The sequence below is a fragment of the Naegleria fowleri genome, assembly GCF_008403515.1.
Source record: "Naegleria fowleri strain ATCC 30894 chromosome Unknown tig6, whole genome shotgun sequence".
NCBI classification, from domain to species: Eukaryota; Heterolobosea; class Eutetramitea; order Acrasida; family Naegleriidae; genus Naegleria; species Naegleria fowleri.
This window is the reverse complement of record NW_025407938.1, coordinates 707,329-725,733: the sequence shown is the minus strand read 5'-3', so window position 1 is coordinate 725,733 and position 18,405 is coordinate 707,329. Positions and strand designations below refer to the sequence as shown.

The 18,405-nt window shown below is 36.6% G+C and overlaps 9 protein-coding genes across 9 annotated transcripts; 6 read left to right on the top strand and 3 right to left on the bottom strand.

The window, feature by feature from the left end:
* Nucleotides 1-285: 285 nt before the first annotated feature.
* On the top strand, nucleotides 286-2,743 carry FDP41_010590 (uncharacterized protein; the record flags this gene model as incomplete). Its single annotated transcript, XM_044700905.1, has 2 exons — nucleotides 286-1,169; nucleotides 1,399-2,743. The coding sequence occupies 2 exons, from the start codon at nucleotides 286-288 to the stop codon at nucleotides 2,741-2,743; spliced, it is 2,229 nt and encodes a 742-aa protein (XP_044568238.1).
* A 103-nt stretch (nucleotides 2,744-2,846) lies between these two features.
* Nucleotides 2,847-4,520, top strand: FDP41_010589 (uncharacterized protein; the record flags this gene model as incomplete). Its single annotated transcript, XM_044700903.1, has 3 exons — nucleotides 2,847-2,970; nucleotides 3,154-3,671; nucleotides 3,759-4,520. 3 exons carry the CDS (start codon nucleotides 2,847-2,849, stop codon nucleotides 4,518-4,520), a joined length of 1,404 nt encoding a protein of 467 aa, XP_044568237.1.
* Nucleotides 4,521-4,631: 111 nt separating this feature from the next.
* On the top strand, nucleotides 4,632-5,300 carry FDP41_010588 (uncharacterized protein; the record flags this gene model as incomplete). Its single annotated transcript, XM_044700902.1, has 1 exon — nucleotides 4,632-5,300. The coding sequence occupies one exon, from the start codon at nucleotides 4,632-4,634 to the stop codon at nucleotides 5,298-5,300; it is 669 nt and encodes a 222-aa protein (XP_044568236.1).
* Nucleotides 5,301-5,425: 125 nt separating this feature from the next.
* On the bottom strand, nucleotides 5,426-6,364 carry FDP41_010587 (uncharacterized protein; the record flags this gene model as incomplete). The annotated part of the gene is made up of 1 exon (XM_044700901.1): nucleotides 5,426-6,364. The coding sequence occupies one exon, from the start codon at nucleotides 6,362-6,364 to the stop codon at nucleotides 5,426-5,428; it is 939 nt and encodes a 312-aa protein (XP_044568235.1).
* A 406-nt stretch (nucleotides 6,365-6,770) lies between these two features.
* FDP41_010586 (uncharacterized protein) lies at nucleotides 6,771-9,068 on the top strand (the record flags this gene model as incomplete). Its single annotated transcript, XM_044700900.1, has 1 exon — nucleotides 6,771-9,068. The coding sequence occupies one exon, from the start codon at nucleotides 6,771-6,773 to the stop codon at nucleotides 9,066-9,068; it is 2,298 nt and encodes a 765-aa protein (XP_044568234.1).
* A 499-nt stretch (nucleotides 9,069-9,567) lies between these two features.
* Nucleotides 9,568-10,422, bottom strand: FDP41_010585 (uncharacterized protein; the record flags this gene model as incomplete). The annotated part of the gene is made up of 1 exon (XM_044700899.1): nucleotides 9,568-10,422. One exon carries the CDS (start codon nucleotides 10,420-10,422, stop codon nucleotides 9,568-9,570), a length of 855 nt encoding a protein of 284 aa, XP_044568233.1.
* Nucleotides 10,423-10,595: 173 nt separating this feature from the next.
* On the bottom strand, nucleotides 10,596-12,494 carry FDP41_010584 (uncharacterized protein; the record flags this gene model as incomplete). Its single annotated transcript, XM_044700898.1, has 1 exon — nucleotides 10,596-12,494. One exon carries the CDS (start codon nucleotides 12,492-12,494, stop codon nucleotides 10,596-10,598), a length of 1,899 nt encoding a protein of 632 aa, XP_044568232.1.
* A 479-nt stretch (nucleotides 12,495-12,973) lies between these two features.
* FDP41_010583 (uncharacterized protein) lies at nucleotides 12,974-14,767 on the top strand (the record flags this gene model as incomplete). Its single annotated transcript, XM_044700897.1, has 1 exon — nucleotides 12,974-14,767. One exon carries the CDS (start codon nucleotides 12,974-12,976, stop codon nucleotides 14,765-14,767), a length of 1,794 nt encoding a protein of 597 aa, XP_044568231.1.
* Nucleotides 14,768-15,049: 282 nt separating this feature from the next.
* FDP41_010582 (uncharacterized protein) lies at nucleotides 15,050-18,058 on the top strand (the record flags this gene model as incomplete). Its single annotated transcript, XM_044700896.1, has 3 exons — nucleotides 15,050-15,541; nucleotides 15,641-15,994; nucleotides 16,205-18,058. The coding sequence occupies 3 exons, from the start codon at nucleotides 15,050-15,052 to the stop codon at nucleotides 18,056-18,058; spliced, it is 2,700 nt and encodes an 899-aa protein (XP_044568230.1).
* Between the last annotated feature and the right edge of the window lie 347 nt (nucleotides 18,059-18,405).

Below are 18,405 nucleotides of genomic sequence, written 5' to 3'. Positions count from 1 at the left end.
TTCAAATAATTTGTTCGATTTGCGATTTTGCATTGACTCTTTTGTGCCAAAAAGAGAAAAAGTGACCCCAATCTTCTATTGACGCACAGATAATGTATGAGTTGTGGGTATGTTTATGGGGAGAAATGTTGCAACGCTCGTGGATTTTGAACGTGTTGGGATTTGTTCGATTTGCACTGACTCTTATTCAATGATGATGCTTTGATGTTTGAAGAGTTGGGAATTCTGAGTTGTTTTTAACGCCAACGATCATTCCATAGACCATGTTGATCAACAACAAAAAAAATGTTACCACAAACACCCATCTCAAATTTTGATGTTCATTATCATCATGCCAACCACCACAACTACTACAATTACACCAACTACACCAATAACAATCATTGTGACATGAGCTCAGTTCCCTACTCTCCAGTAAGTCCTTTTGACTCTCGTAAATATCCCCTATGCCAAGCACTAGGAAGAATATTCAACTACGAATCGGCCATCACACCCGAATATTTATTTCCCCTGTTCTTGGAAAAAGCTCATGATCTGGTACAAGGTTTATGCTATCAGGACTTTGGAAATAATTCCAGCAAACAACAGGCGGCGGCAACACTTTGCAAATATCAACGTGATGATTTTCAAGGGATAGATGAGAATATTTTTGAATCTGAGATCATCCCAAGTTTGTATGAATTGCTGGAGATCCATGCGTTTGATATCTTTTCACGTGGTGGCACTACATGTGCGGAATACAACAATTTTATGACTAGTACTGCCGGTGGTATGGACAGTAACGACATGGCATCGTCTATGACCATGATCTATAATATCCATCCTATGCCTGAAACGATCCAACAATATGTGAGCTCTGAACCAAGTGATGCCGATCTTCAGCATTACTCTTCGAGTGACGATGAAATAATTCTCTCTCCGCCCCGTCATGAAAGAGGCTCCATTGTGGTACCTTTTGATGTGAATGACATGGATGTACTCACCAGAATATTCTATCATATTATTCGAACAAGTAGAAAACTTTTTATCTATCTCAATATTCCAACAAAATCTGGAAAATCATCCAAGTTTCAAGATTTGGACTTTACAAACCTATCACTAACCTTAAACCATCATCCTGCCCTTAGAAAGGGAGCAGCTCTCTATCTAAAGAAACTCAAGGCAATTAGGTAAGTTTTTCCCTATAATATTCCATATTCTAATACAATCAATTGTAACAAAATTTTTAATAATTATTTGAAAAATATAATCTAATTCAATATATTGAATATAAATGCAATAATTTAATTATTTAAATATAAATATAATATTATATGTATATTATGTTATTTATTATATGTAAATATTCTATATAATTATAATGACATATTTCAAATGAAAAATAATTCATGTAATTAGGAATGAATGGGCCCATTTTAATCACAAAGATGCAAAAATCTCATCCGATCAAATGGATAAGGCCTTTGATTATACACAAAGAATATACAAGGAATATTTAACAGTGAGTCAAACAACGAAAAACAAGAAAGGGATTGAATATGCCCAAAAAAGAATTGTGTCGCTACTGAAACTTCAAAAAACCTACAAAGATTTGAAACAAAAGAAAAAATTAACCTCTAAAATTGTCAACATGTTTTATAGGAATGCAGAACAAGGAGATCTTCATTCCAATGCAAGCTCTTCACTTGTACAAGTCTTGAAACAAATAATTCAAAAGATTGAACAAAATCCCAGCTCCCCAGAGGCAAAAAGTATTATGAACACCTTTCTTCTCGATTACATTCCTCAATCTCCAAAATTATTTGAACAAATCAAAGAGCTACGAGCACACGTTCTTTCTCAACAACAAATCGAGTACGAAGAACTTGACAACAAATATCAACTCTTACTCGAAGAAACAAACACAGCTGTAAAGGGACTCAATGCATCCTTTCTGCTTGATCCTCGTTTCATTGACACCAAATCATTCTTTGAATCTGTGGTGATTGAATTGCAACAAGCAAAGGATCAAAGAAGTGTCACCTTCTTAAACGCATTCTGTTTATACTTGGTAAAGAAGGCTCTCAAGCAGTTAAGAGAAGAGAATGTTCAAATTTCAGACTCGGCAATCCAAGAGTTTTTAGAGAAAAGATCCATCCTGAATGATGAGCGAAGTTTTACAATGATTATGGAAGGGGAGATTAAACCACAATGCAAAAGATTTAGAAATTTTTGGATGGTATTGGCGAACGGAATGTATCTCTGCTGCAACAATAATTTACAAACAGCAATTTTGAACTTTGCATGGTGTCAATCTCATCTTTCAGATCCAACATTCCTTAATTATCCTCGCATGAAAGAACCCTTTGAAGAAATAATTCGTATTTTTATCGAGAAATGCACCTTTTGGTTATCCTTTGAAATTAATACAACACCCAATATGACCATTCATGCTGTGAGAGTTCTCATTCACTCATGCTTGGTGTGTTGTCAAAAATATTCAAATTTTAACATGTCAGAATCGTATTCAATGGTTGTAAATACTCTTTCTAGGGTTCTCAAGATGCAAGAAATTGTAAGTCAGCTCAATGATTGGGACCGTTCAGTTCTTGATGCTCTCTATTTTAGAAACAGTAGTCTTGACATGAGTCGTGTGCTCCAACAAGACATTAATGTTTCTTCTCTTGATAAGAAGTCAAGAATTTCCATTGCTGAAGAAGCAAGATTATGTTTCCAAGAAGCATGGGACCGTTTATTCGCATAATCGTGTAGTGCATCGCATAGATTGTATAGATTGTATTTATAAAATTTTTTCATAATTTGAAGCAATTTAATTTATTATTCAAAAAATTCAACACTAAAAAAAAATGAATGGTGTTTCAAACGTTGATCATGGAATGAATGACATGGGTTTGTCTTACCTTTCTTCCGTTCGTGATCCACATGAGAGAAGTACGAGCGTGGAATGTGTCGTGTTACGAATTAAAAGATGTAGGTCCAAATGAGATGCAATTTTTCAAAATTCAATCATCATTTGCAATTTTGATCAAAACACTGTTGTTGACGATGATGATCTTTAAAATTTTTGGCTTTCCATCATGTTGCTGCTGTGTGCACTGATTTTGATCAACAAAATAACTCAATCTTTTATTGAAAATGTAAAATTCGACTTAGTTCATGTTGATTCTCACTTTCTTCATCTTGCTGATATCACGTATGAAAAAACATCCAATGTGGCTACCACTGTCGAAACTCATGACTCAAGCAATAGTAGTAGCCATGGTACAATGCTCGGACAGAACTCGAGTTCTCACCTCTCCTTCTATCCTAAAGATGCCTTTGAGTTAACTGTGACGGACAGTACAATGGCTTTAATTGTTATTCTTTCTCCCACAATGAATCCAATGATTGTACAGTCTCAGCTTAAAGAACATACTCGAATTCGAATTACAAAATTTAAAGTATTAATTGATGAGAAAGTGAAAGGGAAGCAAAAACGAGCAACTTTGATTCACTCATTGCAAATTGTTTCACAAAATAATTTGGAATATTCTCTTGATGATTTTTCTGAAATTTTGGATGAAGAAAAAGGAAATATTCGTCCAATCATGTCTGAAAGAGAATATTACATGCCTTTACTTGATGATGATAATTTTGAATTTGAAATGTTTACAGGAACCGTTCCACAAATTGTAAGTTTTAATATATTTTCCAATATAAGTTTTAATGATACAATTCATTGTTGAAAAAACAATGTTGTCGGCCAACCACTGATACAGTCACTCGAAGATCCAACTCCTGATGAAACTTGTCAATTGGCAGAAATTATTGCAAGTTCTAAAAGAAATGCATTTTTCGCTAGAATTTACAAAAAATCAAAAATTCGATATTATGGAAAGACCTATGAAGAAAAGGCATGTCCAATGTTTTATACTCTCTTAATAACAGACAAATCAACACCAAAGGGAGTACCTGTTACTATATGGAATGATCTCGCTTTACATTCATATGCAGAACTCAATATTGGTGACGTTATTATTGTTGATGAGTATCGAGTGAAGCAATTTTATGACTCTGGAGTATTCACCACCAAGTTTAAGCATGAAATTTCAATCAATTCATCCAAAACACAACAACCCATTCAAAAAATAGATCCTAAACAGTTAGAAGCTGTCAAGGAATTTGCTCCCTTATCATTTCCAGTGACAACGATTCATGAAATTGTGGAGCTTTCCCTCTCTGACGCAATAGTTCATGTTCTAGGGGCAGTTGTGAATATTGGACCATACCTAAGAGAACGGTTGCATTCTCAATTTTCGCGGTATAAATATCTGACATTGGTAGATCCTAGCTCAGATCAAATGATGTCTGTAAAAGTATACACAAATTCAAGGAAAAATTTATTAGACTCGGTGCATGTGGGACAAGTGATTTTCATTAGTGATCTTTGTGTGAAACAAATATCTACCTCAATAGAAGACGACTCAAAGTTCACCTATTTGGAGAGCACGTTTGTGACTCATTTCTTTACAGAAGAATAACTGAATGGTGGAGGATTTTTCTACATTGTTGAAAACTCGGATACTATGAAAACAAAAGTAGATGAGATATTCTCATGGCGAAATAAGAAAAAGAAAAGATTCAGAAAATACATGGATTGTGCGCTCACTAGTTTTGATATCACACAAAATTCACTGTCACGAGAGTATCCACTACCAGAATACCAAGATTTGGAGTCTTTCAAAAATGCACATCCAAATGTAAAGTGGATTTATTACAAGGAATTATTCGAGATTCCATCCTCTCTAGTTTTCGAAGAGAATCAAATCGTGATTGTCAAGTGTTTAATTAATGATATCCAAATTGAACGTCAGCAAAAAAGAAAGCGATCACAGCACGAGCTGACACCAAGAAAGAGTCCATCATCGAAGGCCCTAATGAATGACACCATGATGAATAGTAGCTTTGAACAACACAACACAGAAACAAGCTCTGAATCTGGATATACTTTGTTACGTATGGAAACTGAAAGTGTGAACGGAGATCGAAGATTGGATTTAATCATTCCTGTTTGGAACATGGAATTCACTCATCCTTCCTACATCAAAGATCCCTCTTTTGTAAATGTTTTAGATGAACATTTAGAAGTCTTGCTGAAACTCCAGAGTAGTGACTCTCAATTTTCCACTCTCGACCAAGTGATTGATTATTATAGACAATCCATACAAGGTCAGTCATATATTTGTGTGGTCGAAATTCTTTGTGTCGGTCATGCAGAATGCAAATACTTTGTGAAACACATGTTTAGGGATGAACTTTGAAGTTAAAACATGACAGACAGTGCATGATGTGTGAGAATTTTTTCTTGTCACACTCATATTTTGACAATATTCTCCAATGAGTTCCTTCAAATAATCCAATGGTTATGAAATATTCCTACAATCATTCATTCATGACTCAATATGGTTTCTCGTAACTGTTGTAGCTTACTCCGGAAGCGAATGGGCCTTAACTTGTAAGAGGTCTTATCTTCCAAATTCTGCTCTTCACCACTCACTTGAACAGGCATTCGAATAAACACTGATCCTACCACGTGTTCACGATCCTCAGAGTAGCTATCATCAGGTGTAGAAATGTCAGGATTAATTTGACGCAATTTTTTCAACATTTCCATGTCATGAAGGCAACTATTAAGAATGACATGGTCAATCTTTTCATTTTCATCTTCGAATAAATTTGAAGAATCTACGTTCATGTGTGAAATGAAATATTGTGTACCGCCTTCCAAACATGTCATCAAGGGTGGTGCAGACTTGCTTGTCGACGAAGCTTTTTGTTGAGAGGATGACAAATCAAATGGAGCAGAAAAAACTTGAGAATTGCTGCTTGCAGATTCAAAGAGTGGCTCACTCCATTCTAACTTCTTGTGAGCTTTTTGTGACTTGTGGTACAAATCATTGTATGTGTGCACAAGCTCTTGAATTTCCTTTTCAACATTCTCCAGATCAAAAAATCTCTGTTCCATTCCAGAATCAGATGTATGGTCAGAATACAGAGTTGACCACTTGGATTGTTGATTCTTTCGATCATAATAATCAATTTTTCGTAGTTTATCCACCATCGTTTGTTTTCTTCGAACTTGTTCATTCTTTTCTAATTCATTTAAAATTGTGTTTTTAAATTTCTTTTTAAATGTTTGTACAGTTTGTTTTTGTAACAAGGTATTTGGTTCTGTTGAATTAGTTGTCCTCTCAATCATGGGACATGATGTGAAAAATCTTTTTTCCTTTTCTTGTTTTTTTCGTAATTCATGAATGGATTTCCAAGTTCTGATCAATAATTTAATTTTAATGGTGGCAAGCGAACGAGGATTCATACTCTCCATTGAATTATTTTTTGAATCCTCTTCTGCATTCAACATTTTATTCCATATCATCGGAATGGTGATTTGATGATAAATTTTATCTAAATATCGGGCAGTCGTTTCTTGAAAAAGATTTAACCATTGCAATCGCTCTTCCAGTGTGTTTGATTGCAAGCAACATGTTGTTTTGGATGATGATGTATTTCTCCATTCAGGACTATGAGTGAAATTCATGCGCACGAACGAAAAGGGAAAGGATTTAATTTGTTGGCATTCGGTCGAATTTTTTTGTAAGCACCAGAATGATTCTTGAAAATATCTTTTATTCAGGCATGGGTTGCAAGTTCTGATCAAATATGTACGATCCATGTCGAATGATTGTGAAAAACCAAAAAGAAATTGATTGTGAGCCACACGTTACAAAAAAATGAAATCATCAGCCTTGAGAAAATCAATTGCTTCTGCTGCCTCGAAAAGAATCTCAACAACTTCCTCATGCTTGAGCACAACACTCCATAATAATAATTGCGGAGGAGTGAACAAGCACTATTCGACTGCAAGAACAAGTCATCATCAACATGGAAAGAATTCTTCCGGATTTTTTTCATCCTCCTTGATGATGATTTCGAATTCTTCAAATGCTTCAAGAGTGATGACCGTAGCGAATGGCTTATCCTCCTCATCGTACCATACCAATCTTCAGGAATTCAAGAAACCTCTCTTTGATAAGATCCTCATTGCGAATAGAGGTGAAATTGCCTGTCGAGTCATTAAAACAGCTAAAAAGCTCGGTATTCAAACGGTCGCCGTGTACAGTGAAGCCGATGCCAATTCCATGCACGTAGCTATGGCTGATGAAGCCTACTTGTTGGGTCCTCCTGAATCAAGCCGATCCTATTTGTTGGGAGAGAAGATTATTGAGATTGCAAAGAAGAGTGGAGCTCAAGCCATTCATCCTGGCTATGGTTTCCTCTCTGAGAATGCCAATTTTGCAAGTCTTTGTGCAAAGAATGGAATTGTGTTTATTGGACCTCCTGAAGGTGCCATTATTGCGATGGGATCAAAGAGTGAGAGTAAGAAGATTATGGAGAAGGCAAATGTTCCTGTTGTTCCTGGCTATCATGGCGATGAACAGGGAGAAGAGAAATTGCTGTCGGAAGCAAAGAAGATTGGATTTCCAGTTTTAATTAAAGCCGTGATGGGAGGAGGTGGAAAGGGAATGAAATTGGCAAACAGTGAAAAGGATTTCAAAGAAGCCTTGTCTTCTGCAAAACGTGAATCGAAAGCATCCTTTGGTGATGATCGAGTATTGATTGAAAAGTATATCCAAACTCCTCGTCATATTGAAATTCAAGTGTTTGCGGATACTCTCGGAAATTGTGTGTACCTCTTTGAAAGAGATTGCTCTGTTCAGAGAAGACATCAAAAGATTATTGAAGAGGCACCTGCACCAGGATTGGAAGACGATGTCAGAAAGGCCATGGGTGAGAGTGCCGTAGATGCTGCTCGTGCTGTGGGATATGTCGGTGCAGGAACTGTTGAGTTTATTATGGACAATGACACTCAGAAATATTACTTTATGGAAATGAATACAAGACTTCAAGTGGAGCATCCTGTGACTGAAATGATTACAGGACAAGATTTAGTCGAATGGCAGATTGAAGTTGCATCAGGCAATCGATTGCCTTTACTTCAGAAAGATTTGAAGAGACGAGGTCACTCGTTTGAAGCTCGTATTTATGCTGAGAATCCAGAGAATAATTTCCTGCCTGGAACTGGTACATTGCGTTATTTGAATCCTCCTGAGGAAGTTGAGGGCGAAGTGAGAGTTGAAACTGGAGTTAGACAAGGAGATGAAGTTTCGATTTATTATGACCCAATGATTGCAAAACTTGTTGTTTGGGGCGAAAATAGAGAATTGGCACTCCGTAAATTGGTTTCATGCTTGAATAGATATCACATTTCTGGATTGACAACTAATATTGAATTTTTAAAGAGATTGGCTACCAATCAAAGATTTAGAAATGTTGAATTGGAGACTCACTTTATTCAAAAGTATTACAATGAATTGTTCCCAGAAAAGAAGATGGATGATTCCATCTTCTTATTGGCCACTCTCTCCTTAATTGTTAGAAACGATCGTCACACAGCTCGATCCAGCGATCCATTTGATCTTCTCAAAGGTATGAGATTTAATCATAATCATGACGAGACCTTTGAGTTCCACCATCCATACAATAAGGATCAAGTGGTTTCAGTTAATGTCGAGCATTTGTGGGATCCAATCTCAACCACAAAATTTGTCATGAAAATTGGAAACGCTACTCATGTTGTCAGTGGAACATACGATGCCACTACAAAGGAAATTGTTGCATTTGTTGACGACCGAAAGTTCCACAGCACCCTCGCATTCAGTAATGACCAAAAGACAATTTACATTTTCACAAGAGATGGCCAACGTTATGAAATTGTCCCAGTTTTGGCTGCATTTGAACAAAAGGGAGGTGCTCATATGGGATCATTAAAGAGTCCAATGCCTGGAAAAGTCACAGCCGTGATGGTCAAGGAAGGAGATAAGGTTGTCAAAGGAGACACAATTCTAGTCATGGAGGCCATGAAGATGGAACACAAGATTGTAGCACCAAAGGATGGTATCATTAAGAGTTTACCTTACGCCGTTGGAGATTTGGTTCAAGGCGAAGCTGTTTTGGCTGTTTTGGAGTAATTTCAAAGAGTTTCATAAACCACATATTTATTTGAGAAAACATTGAAATGTCCTTCACCAGTCTTTAGTTTTTCGGCAATGGTCATTGGTCAACCTCAACAAAGAAGACCTTCGTAATAGCAAAACTGTTTCCTAGATTGTGTTTCATCAACAAGTTGGGTCGTTTAGGTGCAAATCCAAATCGAATTAAAGTTGAATGAAGCAGCTGTGCAAATTAAATATAAATGGCACAACATATCCACTGCAACATAAGAACCAGTAAGGTATACCTGAGTGGGTGGGATGTTGGTGCGAATTTTTTGTACATTCTGTGAAAAACACACATACCTTAACGTATCATCAGTCTGAACATTAGGTTACCAACCTAGAATTATGTTGAGCTTGTATTATACTGAAAATAAATAGTACTTGTGTATCACTTAATGATTCATTTAGTATGCATACATCAGTCTCAAACAAGGCTCTCCAATGCATTAATGTGCACTGTTCACACTTGGTGCTACCTGTCATCATAATTTCTCTTGTATCCTCTGTCTCTTCGATCGTCACCACCCCTGTCATAGCCTCTTCGAAAACCACCACTACCTCCACCACCTCTTCCTCCTCTGAAACCACCTCTTCCTCCTCTACGAAATCCAGGTTCATGATATCGTTCCTCTGGTTTTTCTTCGACAACAGGCGGGAGTGGCTCTCTAGAATTGCCTAAGCCTCCCCCCAATCGTCTTGGTTTCCAATCTTTGACAGTTCTTCCACGCTCCACATCCACCATTACTCTCCATTGATCAATTTCCATTCCATCACCTCGATTATAGGCATCTCTCATGTCTTCATGATTTTCAAATTCAATAAAGGCATAACCTCGGGATTTACCAGTATTTATGTCTCTCACCACTCGCACTGTTTTAATTGGTCCAAATTTACTGAAAGCATTTCTGAGTGTTTCTTCCGTTGTTTCATAATTCATCTTGGCAATAAATAAAGTATTGAAAGGCTCTAAAGTTGCTTTTGGATCATTATTCGGATCCCAACTCTGCAAGGCTTTTCTCAATTCTTTTTCTGCCTTTTCCGCGTTTTCTCTTTTTATTCTTTCCTTTCGTTTTCTTCTTGATTCTGGCATTTCATATTTTGTGGTTCTAATCTTTTGTCCTTCGGCATCATATTGTACTTCTTCTTGTTCAAATTTTTCAACCAAATCGGCAATTCCGGAAAGATCAGAGTGTTTCGATCGTTTCCTTCTCCTCTCATCAAGAGCAGGAAGCTGCTCTAGTGGAGGTCCCGGAGCAAACAATGCCTGAATTTGCGGTGGTAATTTATTCGGCACATTGCGATACTTTTTCGAGGTACTGTGAGACATTTTTTTTGTTGTTGCAATCTTTGATTTTTGAACGTGTGGTTATGCAATAATAAACTAAAACATAAATCAAAGGTCATTAGAGGTAAAAGAATTAAAAAAAACTCTTCTCGTGGTGATGGGTTTGGAGATTGTTATTTACTCTCTCTCGTTGAAACAAGCACACATGATTCAGGTTAGAAGAGAATATTCAATAGTAATTGTTCAAAGTTTTCAATTTTAAAGCGTGCCATTTCAGAGGGAAGATTGTGGAGGAATTGTTTGACATTTTCGCTTGGAGGTTCTTTCGTGAGTATGGTCACCAATTGCTCATAATACTTGTACGAAGGAACAATGTCAAGTTGTAGCATAATTTTGTGAATTTCCAAAATAGCATCATATTCTCGAACCATGCCCAAGCCCTCGATTAAGGTTTCATGGGTAAAAATGTCTCCTCTCATTGGAAAGTTTAAATAGAGAGTGATGGCATCTTCCACACATAACAACCAAACATAGGTGTAAAGCATTTCATTATAGACTCTCAATTCTTTGGTATCTTTAAACTTGTTAAATACATTCTCTGCCTTCTCGAGCTCTCCAAGATATCCATACGCTCGTATGAATAAAGCGCAATTGGTGGAGGTTATCTTGTTCTCACTATCTGCATGTTGGACGATCTTTAGAGCCTCTTCCTTACTTTTAGTGTACATGAGACTTGTAATGGCGTGTCCTAAAATCTCTTCATTGGGCTTTATACCTTCCCGTACCATTGAATCATAAAATTTGGTTACGGCTTTGTGATCAGAGAGTTTGCTAAAATGTGAAATTAGTGGAAGATAGGTATTTTCAGATCGAGGTATTTTCTTTCGTGCCATTTCTTCGAATAGAACGAATGCAGGTTCAAAATCACCACTCTCCAAAAACATTTCTATCATTGTATCATAATATTGGGGTCTCTGTGGAGAGGATGAATTGTTTTTGACTTTTTCAAAGAGAGACAGCGCTTCTGGGATACATTTTGCATCAGCCAAAATTTGTAAAAGTGATAATTTAGTCGTGTCACTTTGTGGAGTTTTGCTTAGATTATGTTTGTACGCATAATATAATTTCCTGATCTTTGCTCGTGCAGGTGGGGAGATGGTAGCCAATCGTGAGATAAATGTAGACATAAAGTATGCATCTGGAACGATACGATCCTTGGACACCATTCTTTCAATGCTTTCAACGATGGAGTCAACAGTTTCGAATTTGCCGTCATTTTGTAATTCCAAAAACTGACACTTAACCAGGTATGTATAGGTTCTGGAATTCCTATCGACTTTGTAGAGATCGAACAAATTAAAATAATATTTCACTCTTTCCTTGACAAGGCTTAATGGAGCTCCATCTTTGCTCTCTGATATTTTAAGCATTCGTATCCAGCCATCCATCATGGAGTTAAGAACCTCGGTATTCACGTGTTGAATATCTTGAAAATACTTTTCTGCTTGCGACATGTTTCCTCTGAGGGCCATTGCATCAATCACAACACTGTGAGTATATGAGACACAATCCTTCTTCTTTTTCAGAGCATCTTCTACTTCTTTAAGCTCTGAAATACTTCTTTTGTGTGCAACTTGTAAGTTAGAGGGAATTGATTTCATGAGATTGGAAGCAGTTTTTGGATGAAGAGCTCCTTGAGTGGTACTTTTTGATTTCAAAGAACTTCCAGCTAATGCTAATAAATGAATCAATGTCTTTTTCATTTCATCATCGGGGTTTGTGATGAGTTGAAACAATTCCTTCACTTTTGGGGCGTTTCCTTTTTTTGCATAAAATTGCATTAAAATCAATAGAGAAGATGGTCCAAATTTTTGAATAATATTGTTCTGATTTAACACAGCAGTCAATCTTTCCTCAGAAATATCACTTTGATTGCATAGTATTAATAAATTGTTGTTCAGTTCTTGTTGATTTTTGGAAGCCAATAATTTTTCAATGATATTTACGGAACGAGCTCCTTCACCCTTGTTAGTATTGTCATGGGAATTTTCAATCTTTGATTTGTCATGTTGGTTGTCTAATGATGAAAGATTTGGGTATTCCGAAGAAGCCATTGTTGAAGAAAAAGCTCGAATTTGATGATCACCAAAAATCAAGTTAGAATGATCAAAGTGTCCCGATTTCCTTCTTATGACTATTTGTGCTATGTTTGTATGAGAAGGCTTCATACGAAACAACATCAGAACCATTCTCCGAGTGATTGTGTTGCAACATCCTCCTCCCATAAGAACCTTCCTTCCCATCATACTTTCTCTCACGAATTTTGATATTTTAAACTTTTGTTGAAAATTTTTTCTTGCGGCTCAATCAATTTGTTGGTGCTGCACCCTTGTGGGGTTCGGTATTTGCAATTTGCAAAATAATTTTAAATCATGACAATGTTTGCCCAAGCATGCTTCCAATAATATACTATTTAAATACAGAGCATAAAAAACAACATGTTGTACCATTTCGTGTCAGTTGAGTTAATTAATCTTTCAATATTTTCAAAAGAATTTTGAGAGCAGCAACTTGAGCCAAACTTTACAAAAAAATGCTCCAACAAACCCGTGTCAAGCTTTCTTCATCCTTGAGTCGTTGTGGTAGCAGTGCAATGGCTTCGGGCAGCAAGCTCTCTGTAGCCCTCTCATCATCAAGCACATGCTCTCATCAGAGATTTTATCATAGTATTACTAGCGCCGAGACCACACACAATGTCCTTCCAAACAATATTCAACGCGATTCTGAATTTAAACAGAACTATTCTCACAACCTGGCCGGTGTCAATGATTTGAAGAATTTGATTGAAAAGATAAAATTGGGAGGTGGTGAAAAGTACAGAAAGATGCATACGGACAGAAATAAGCTTTTGGTCCGAGATCGTATTAATCGAATGCTCGATGATGGATCTCCATTCCTTGAGTTCAGTCAATTGGCTGGTTACCAATTATATGGAAAGGATGAAGTACCAGCTGGTGGTATTATCACTGGTATTGGTAAAATTCATGATCAGTTATGTGTCATTGTTGCCAATGACGCCACCGTGAAAGGAGGTACCTACTATCCAATCACTGTCAAGAAACATTTAAGAGCACAAGAAATTGCTGAACAAAACAATTTGCCATGTATCTATGTGGCTGACAGCGGTGGAGCTAACTTGGAGCATCAAGCCGATGTGTTTCCAGATAAGATGCACTTTGGTAGAATTTTCTATAATCAAGCTCAAATGAGTGCTAAAGGTATTCCACAAATTGCTGTCGTTATGGGTAAATGTACTGCTGGTGGTGCCTACGTTCCTGCCATGGCTGATGAGAGTATTATTGTGAAAGGAAATGGTACTATTTATTTGGGTGGTCCACCATTGGTTAAGGCAGCCACTGGTGAAGAAGTGACTGACGAGGAATTGGGTGGTGCTGATGTTCACTGCAGACAAAGCGGTGTCACTGATTATTATGCCAATGATGAAACAGAAGCTATTTATTTAACAAGAAGAATTGTTGCAAATTTGAACATGAAGAAGAAGGACTTTTTGGGTCAAAACAATAGCAACAGAAATCAAATTCCTACTGAATTTGAGGAACCAAAATACAGTGCTGATGAGATTTTGGGTATTATTCCTCGTGATGGCAGAAAGAACTTTGATATCAGAGATATTATTGCACGTATCGTTGATGGAAGTAGATTTGATGAATTCAAGCAATTATATGGTACAACATTAGTGACTGGTTTTGCCAAAATTTATGGCAAACCAGTAGGTATTGTTGCCAACAATGGAATTTTATTCTCTTCTTCTGCTCAAAAGGGAGCTCACTTTATTGAATTGTGTTGCCAAAGAGGCATTCCTCTCCTCTTCCTTCAAAACATTACTGGTTTCATGGTTGGTAAACAGTACGAAAATGGTGGTATTGCTAAAGATGGAGCTAAAATGGTGATGGCTGTTGCCAATGCTAAAGTTCCAAAGATTACAGTTTTGATTGGTGGTAGTTTTGGTGCTGGTAATTATGGTATGTGTGGAAGAGCCTATAATCCAAGATTTTTGTACATGTGGCCCAATTCAAGAATTTCTGTCATGGGTGGTGAGCAAGCTGCCTCTGTTCTTTCTCAAGTAAGACAAGAAGGTTTGAAGAGAAGTGGAAAGGAGGTTCCAGAAAGTGAAATTGAGACATTTAAGAACAGTATTAGAGCCAAGTATGAGCATGAGGGTCATCCATACTATTCAAGTGCCAGATTGTGGGATGATGGTGTGATTGATCCACGTGACACAAGAAGAGTGATTGGTTTGAGTTTGAGCGCATGTGAAAATGTTCCAATCGAACAACCAACTCAATTTGGTGTTTTCAGAATGTAAATGGATGTTTTTCACTCACCAATTCTTTCCTCGATAATTTTTTACTAAAATTCATAATTGTTGAAGATTACTGAGCTTTCAAATATTCTTTCGTGTCCACGAATATTCTTAGAGTCATATGCCTGGCATTCGTTTTGGACTGAAACCACAAATTATTCTTATTGAAATCTCGGATGTTTTCTTCAATTCTCATGCCTCAAGATGATCGTGAGAAAACATTTGTTCCTTTCGATGAAATCGGATCATTCAAACACTGACACTTGTCAAAACAAAAAATTCATCATGCCCCCTCTCGATTTTATCCGAAAAGCAGTCGTCAAGAACAACAACAACAACTCACCACCATCATCATCATTGTTAGAATCTCCTACGAGTCGTCCCTCCTCTCCAACATCACCTCTCATCAAGATCAAACACAAATCCACACTCGCCATTCAATTTAAATATGAAAAACAATATACCTCTCTCCAACAACAATCCTCCATTTCGCATCATTCCACTCAATTAATATGTTTCCCAAGTGATACGTTGCAAAATTTTGTTCGAGAGAAAGTGTTGCCGCTACTCGGATTAGAAGCTTCGACGAGTCATCACATGGAAAATTCGGATCCATTGGCAGCCTTCAAAGAAAAGTATGCCATGTTTGTCGTGAGAGGAGGAGAGACGAATCAGTATTCAATGACGCAAATGGGAGCCCATTCTACTTCATGTTCGAGGGGTGACTGGATTTTTAATTATGGACTTTGTTTTAATGATTTGAAATTGAAAGGATCGGTAAGTATGATGTGAGTGTTGTGATCATTTTGGGCTTTTAAACGTGTTGTTCATTTATCATTGGTACAACATGTTCTCGTTTTTGATTTACTTTCACAGTGCACCATAGAGTGCGTTTTTCTCAAAAAGAAAACTCAAGTTCAATTCGATATTGATCAACAATTTGTAAAAACTGTTGAAATTCTCGAATTGAAAACTGTGAATGAAATTACACAAGAAATTGCAAATTCTTTCATGATAAAAAGAGAATTCATGGATGACTTTTCATTAAAAGATGAAAAAACAAATCAATGGCTAAAACCTTCTCTGACATTGAGAGAACAATCTCTTATTTTGGATGACAAGTGTAAATTGAGACTTGCTAAAAAGTATAATTTCACAATTGGTTTACTGTTGGAAAAGAAGATGGATTTGAAATTGAATACATTGACCTTATCACTTTCGTATAATGAGGTATGTTATTGGAGGGAATTGCCAAAGTTGATTTAAACACACGTGTGTGATGCGAATCGTTCATGTAATTTGAAATTTATGCAAAATATTTAAACGTTCAATTACATTTACAAATTGTTCATGTGAAACTTGTGTGAAAATTGTGCAAAATATTTAAAAATTCGTGGAATGTGAATCTCAAATATATGATCCAAATGAACCATGTGTCAGAGCAAAGAACGTGTCATGAATGGAAAACTATCTTACAATATTGAAGATCGACCCCAAAGAAATGATCTTTCAAAACTTGTTGCTCTCTCAATCATTGCAGAGAATAGAGACACGAAACCATATTTAGAATGTGATGATGTCTCAAAATTTGAACCTTTCGTTCCTCCCTACGTTTACAGTGAAATTCAATCCAACTCGAAAATCAAACCAAAGATGAAGAAAAAGTTTGTCACTCGATTGCAACGTCACAAACATCTCAATGCCATTGATGCTCAATGTGAATATGTGAATTTATGTTCTCAACATCCATTTTTCAGATTTAATTTGTATCACGTTCAATCCTCACAAGTTACAACAACAAATGAAAGCGAGAACGACTTGTGTCCTACCTCTATGAAGGAAAACATTCTTGGAATTGACGACCATAGTTTAAGTCTCATTCATCCCAAGGATAAGTGTGTTATATTCAGTACTTCGTTATCCAATATTGTGACCTTTTCAACAGCGAATGGAGAAATTTTGAATGTCGTCTTAAAACAACCAGAACCAATATTCGATTCGACTCTTGTCATTAAGAGTACGGAAGCCATTGAAATTGAAACTATACTCACGGGAGCCATTGATTATTTCACACGAAAAATCTTTCTGTCACAGCAAGCAGTTGCATCTCAACAAGATGATTCCGAAACCATTGGTGACTCTTCATCAAGCAAAAAATCCTCAACGTTCTCACTTCCAACACATATTCCAACCACAGACATTGATTTATTACTCTCTGACAAGAATATTGTGAGTCAGGCGCTCATAGGTCTCGAAGAGTATAACAAACAAATTTATTCAAAAACTGGACCCGTTCAACAAATATTGAAAGAAATGGAAGATTCTCAATCGCAGTGTAGACGAAGAGTCATTTCCAATTATATTCAAATGTTGGAACGTGAGGCTAAAAGGAATAACGAAGAGTTGAGTGAAATTTTCAAAAAACCAATGGAATATCTAGAGTTGGTTGAAAATGGCAAGTCACAACGACAATTACTGGAAGATTCCTATATCAAATTATTAGAAATTGAGACTGAACGAAAAATCAGAGAATTAGAAGTGAAATTATTAGAAAATGTTTCCAAGGGTATTCAACAATCCTTCTCTGTTCGATTTATGGGTGATTCTTCAGCCACTTCTTCTTTAACAGAATTGGGTCATTTGAAAAATCAAATTTATCCAAAACAAATTCTTGACACAAAGCGAGAAATGGAATTTGCATTCCGTGAATTGGATCTTTTAGAGAGTGTGGAACAAAAGCAAGCTTCTCTCTCGAATCTGAAACAATTATTTGAGACACAAATTCAAAACATGTTGAACTATGAAAAGTTTTTGAATGACAAATTTCAAAAGATGAGAGAAGTGATGTCCACGATGAGCAGCACTACGGGTCAACACGCAGGAGGAGTATTATTGTCCTCCTCTCCATCCTCCTCTTCAACTTCATCATCATTTCGATCGAAAAATGTGAACGAACGACAAACACAATCAAATTCATCCTCTCCAAGATCTGTCGGAATTAGCACTTGTTCGCAAGGAGGCCGAATTGCGGATGCAAAAAGTTCTACGAATGGAAGTGGATCAAGTATTGTGAGTGGTAGCAGCAACAACATCAAGGCAACATCATCACCCATTGTGACGCCATCTGTCTCAGTGAATGATTTGAAAAGCCGATTTAATTCACCAATGACCTCATCCTCACCTACCTCAACACCATCTGACCCTACATCGGTGTCCACAAGTGCAACACCAGCAGTAAGAACAAATAGAACATCGACTGTGTTGGAAGTTATTCGAAGTTTTGAAAAGAAGTAACCAAATTTCCACTATCGATTTGATTAAACAAATTAAATCATCATTCTCCCTTTTCTTTGTTGTGCAAGTTGCTTTGTGAGGTCCATCTTTTAATAGTAAGATCTGTGATAAAACAATTTCGATATAATGGATAGAATCCGATGATAGCTCAGCTGGTAGAGCATGGGACTGTAGCAAGCAAGCCATCCTGTGGTCGGCGGTTCGATTCCGTCTCATCGGATAAATTTTTCATTCAGTTATGTCTCAACAACACAATTTTTATTACTCCAAACATTTAAAGGATTAATATTGATGATTTCTATGAAATTTATTGATGACATTATAGATATTTATCGAAATTTGAATTA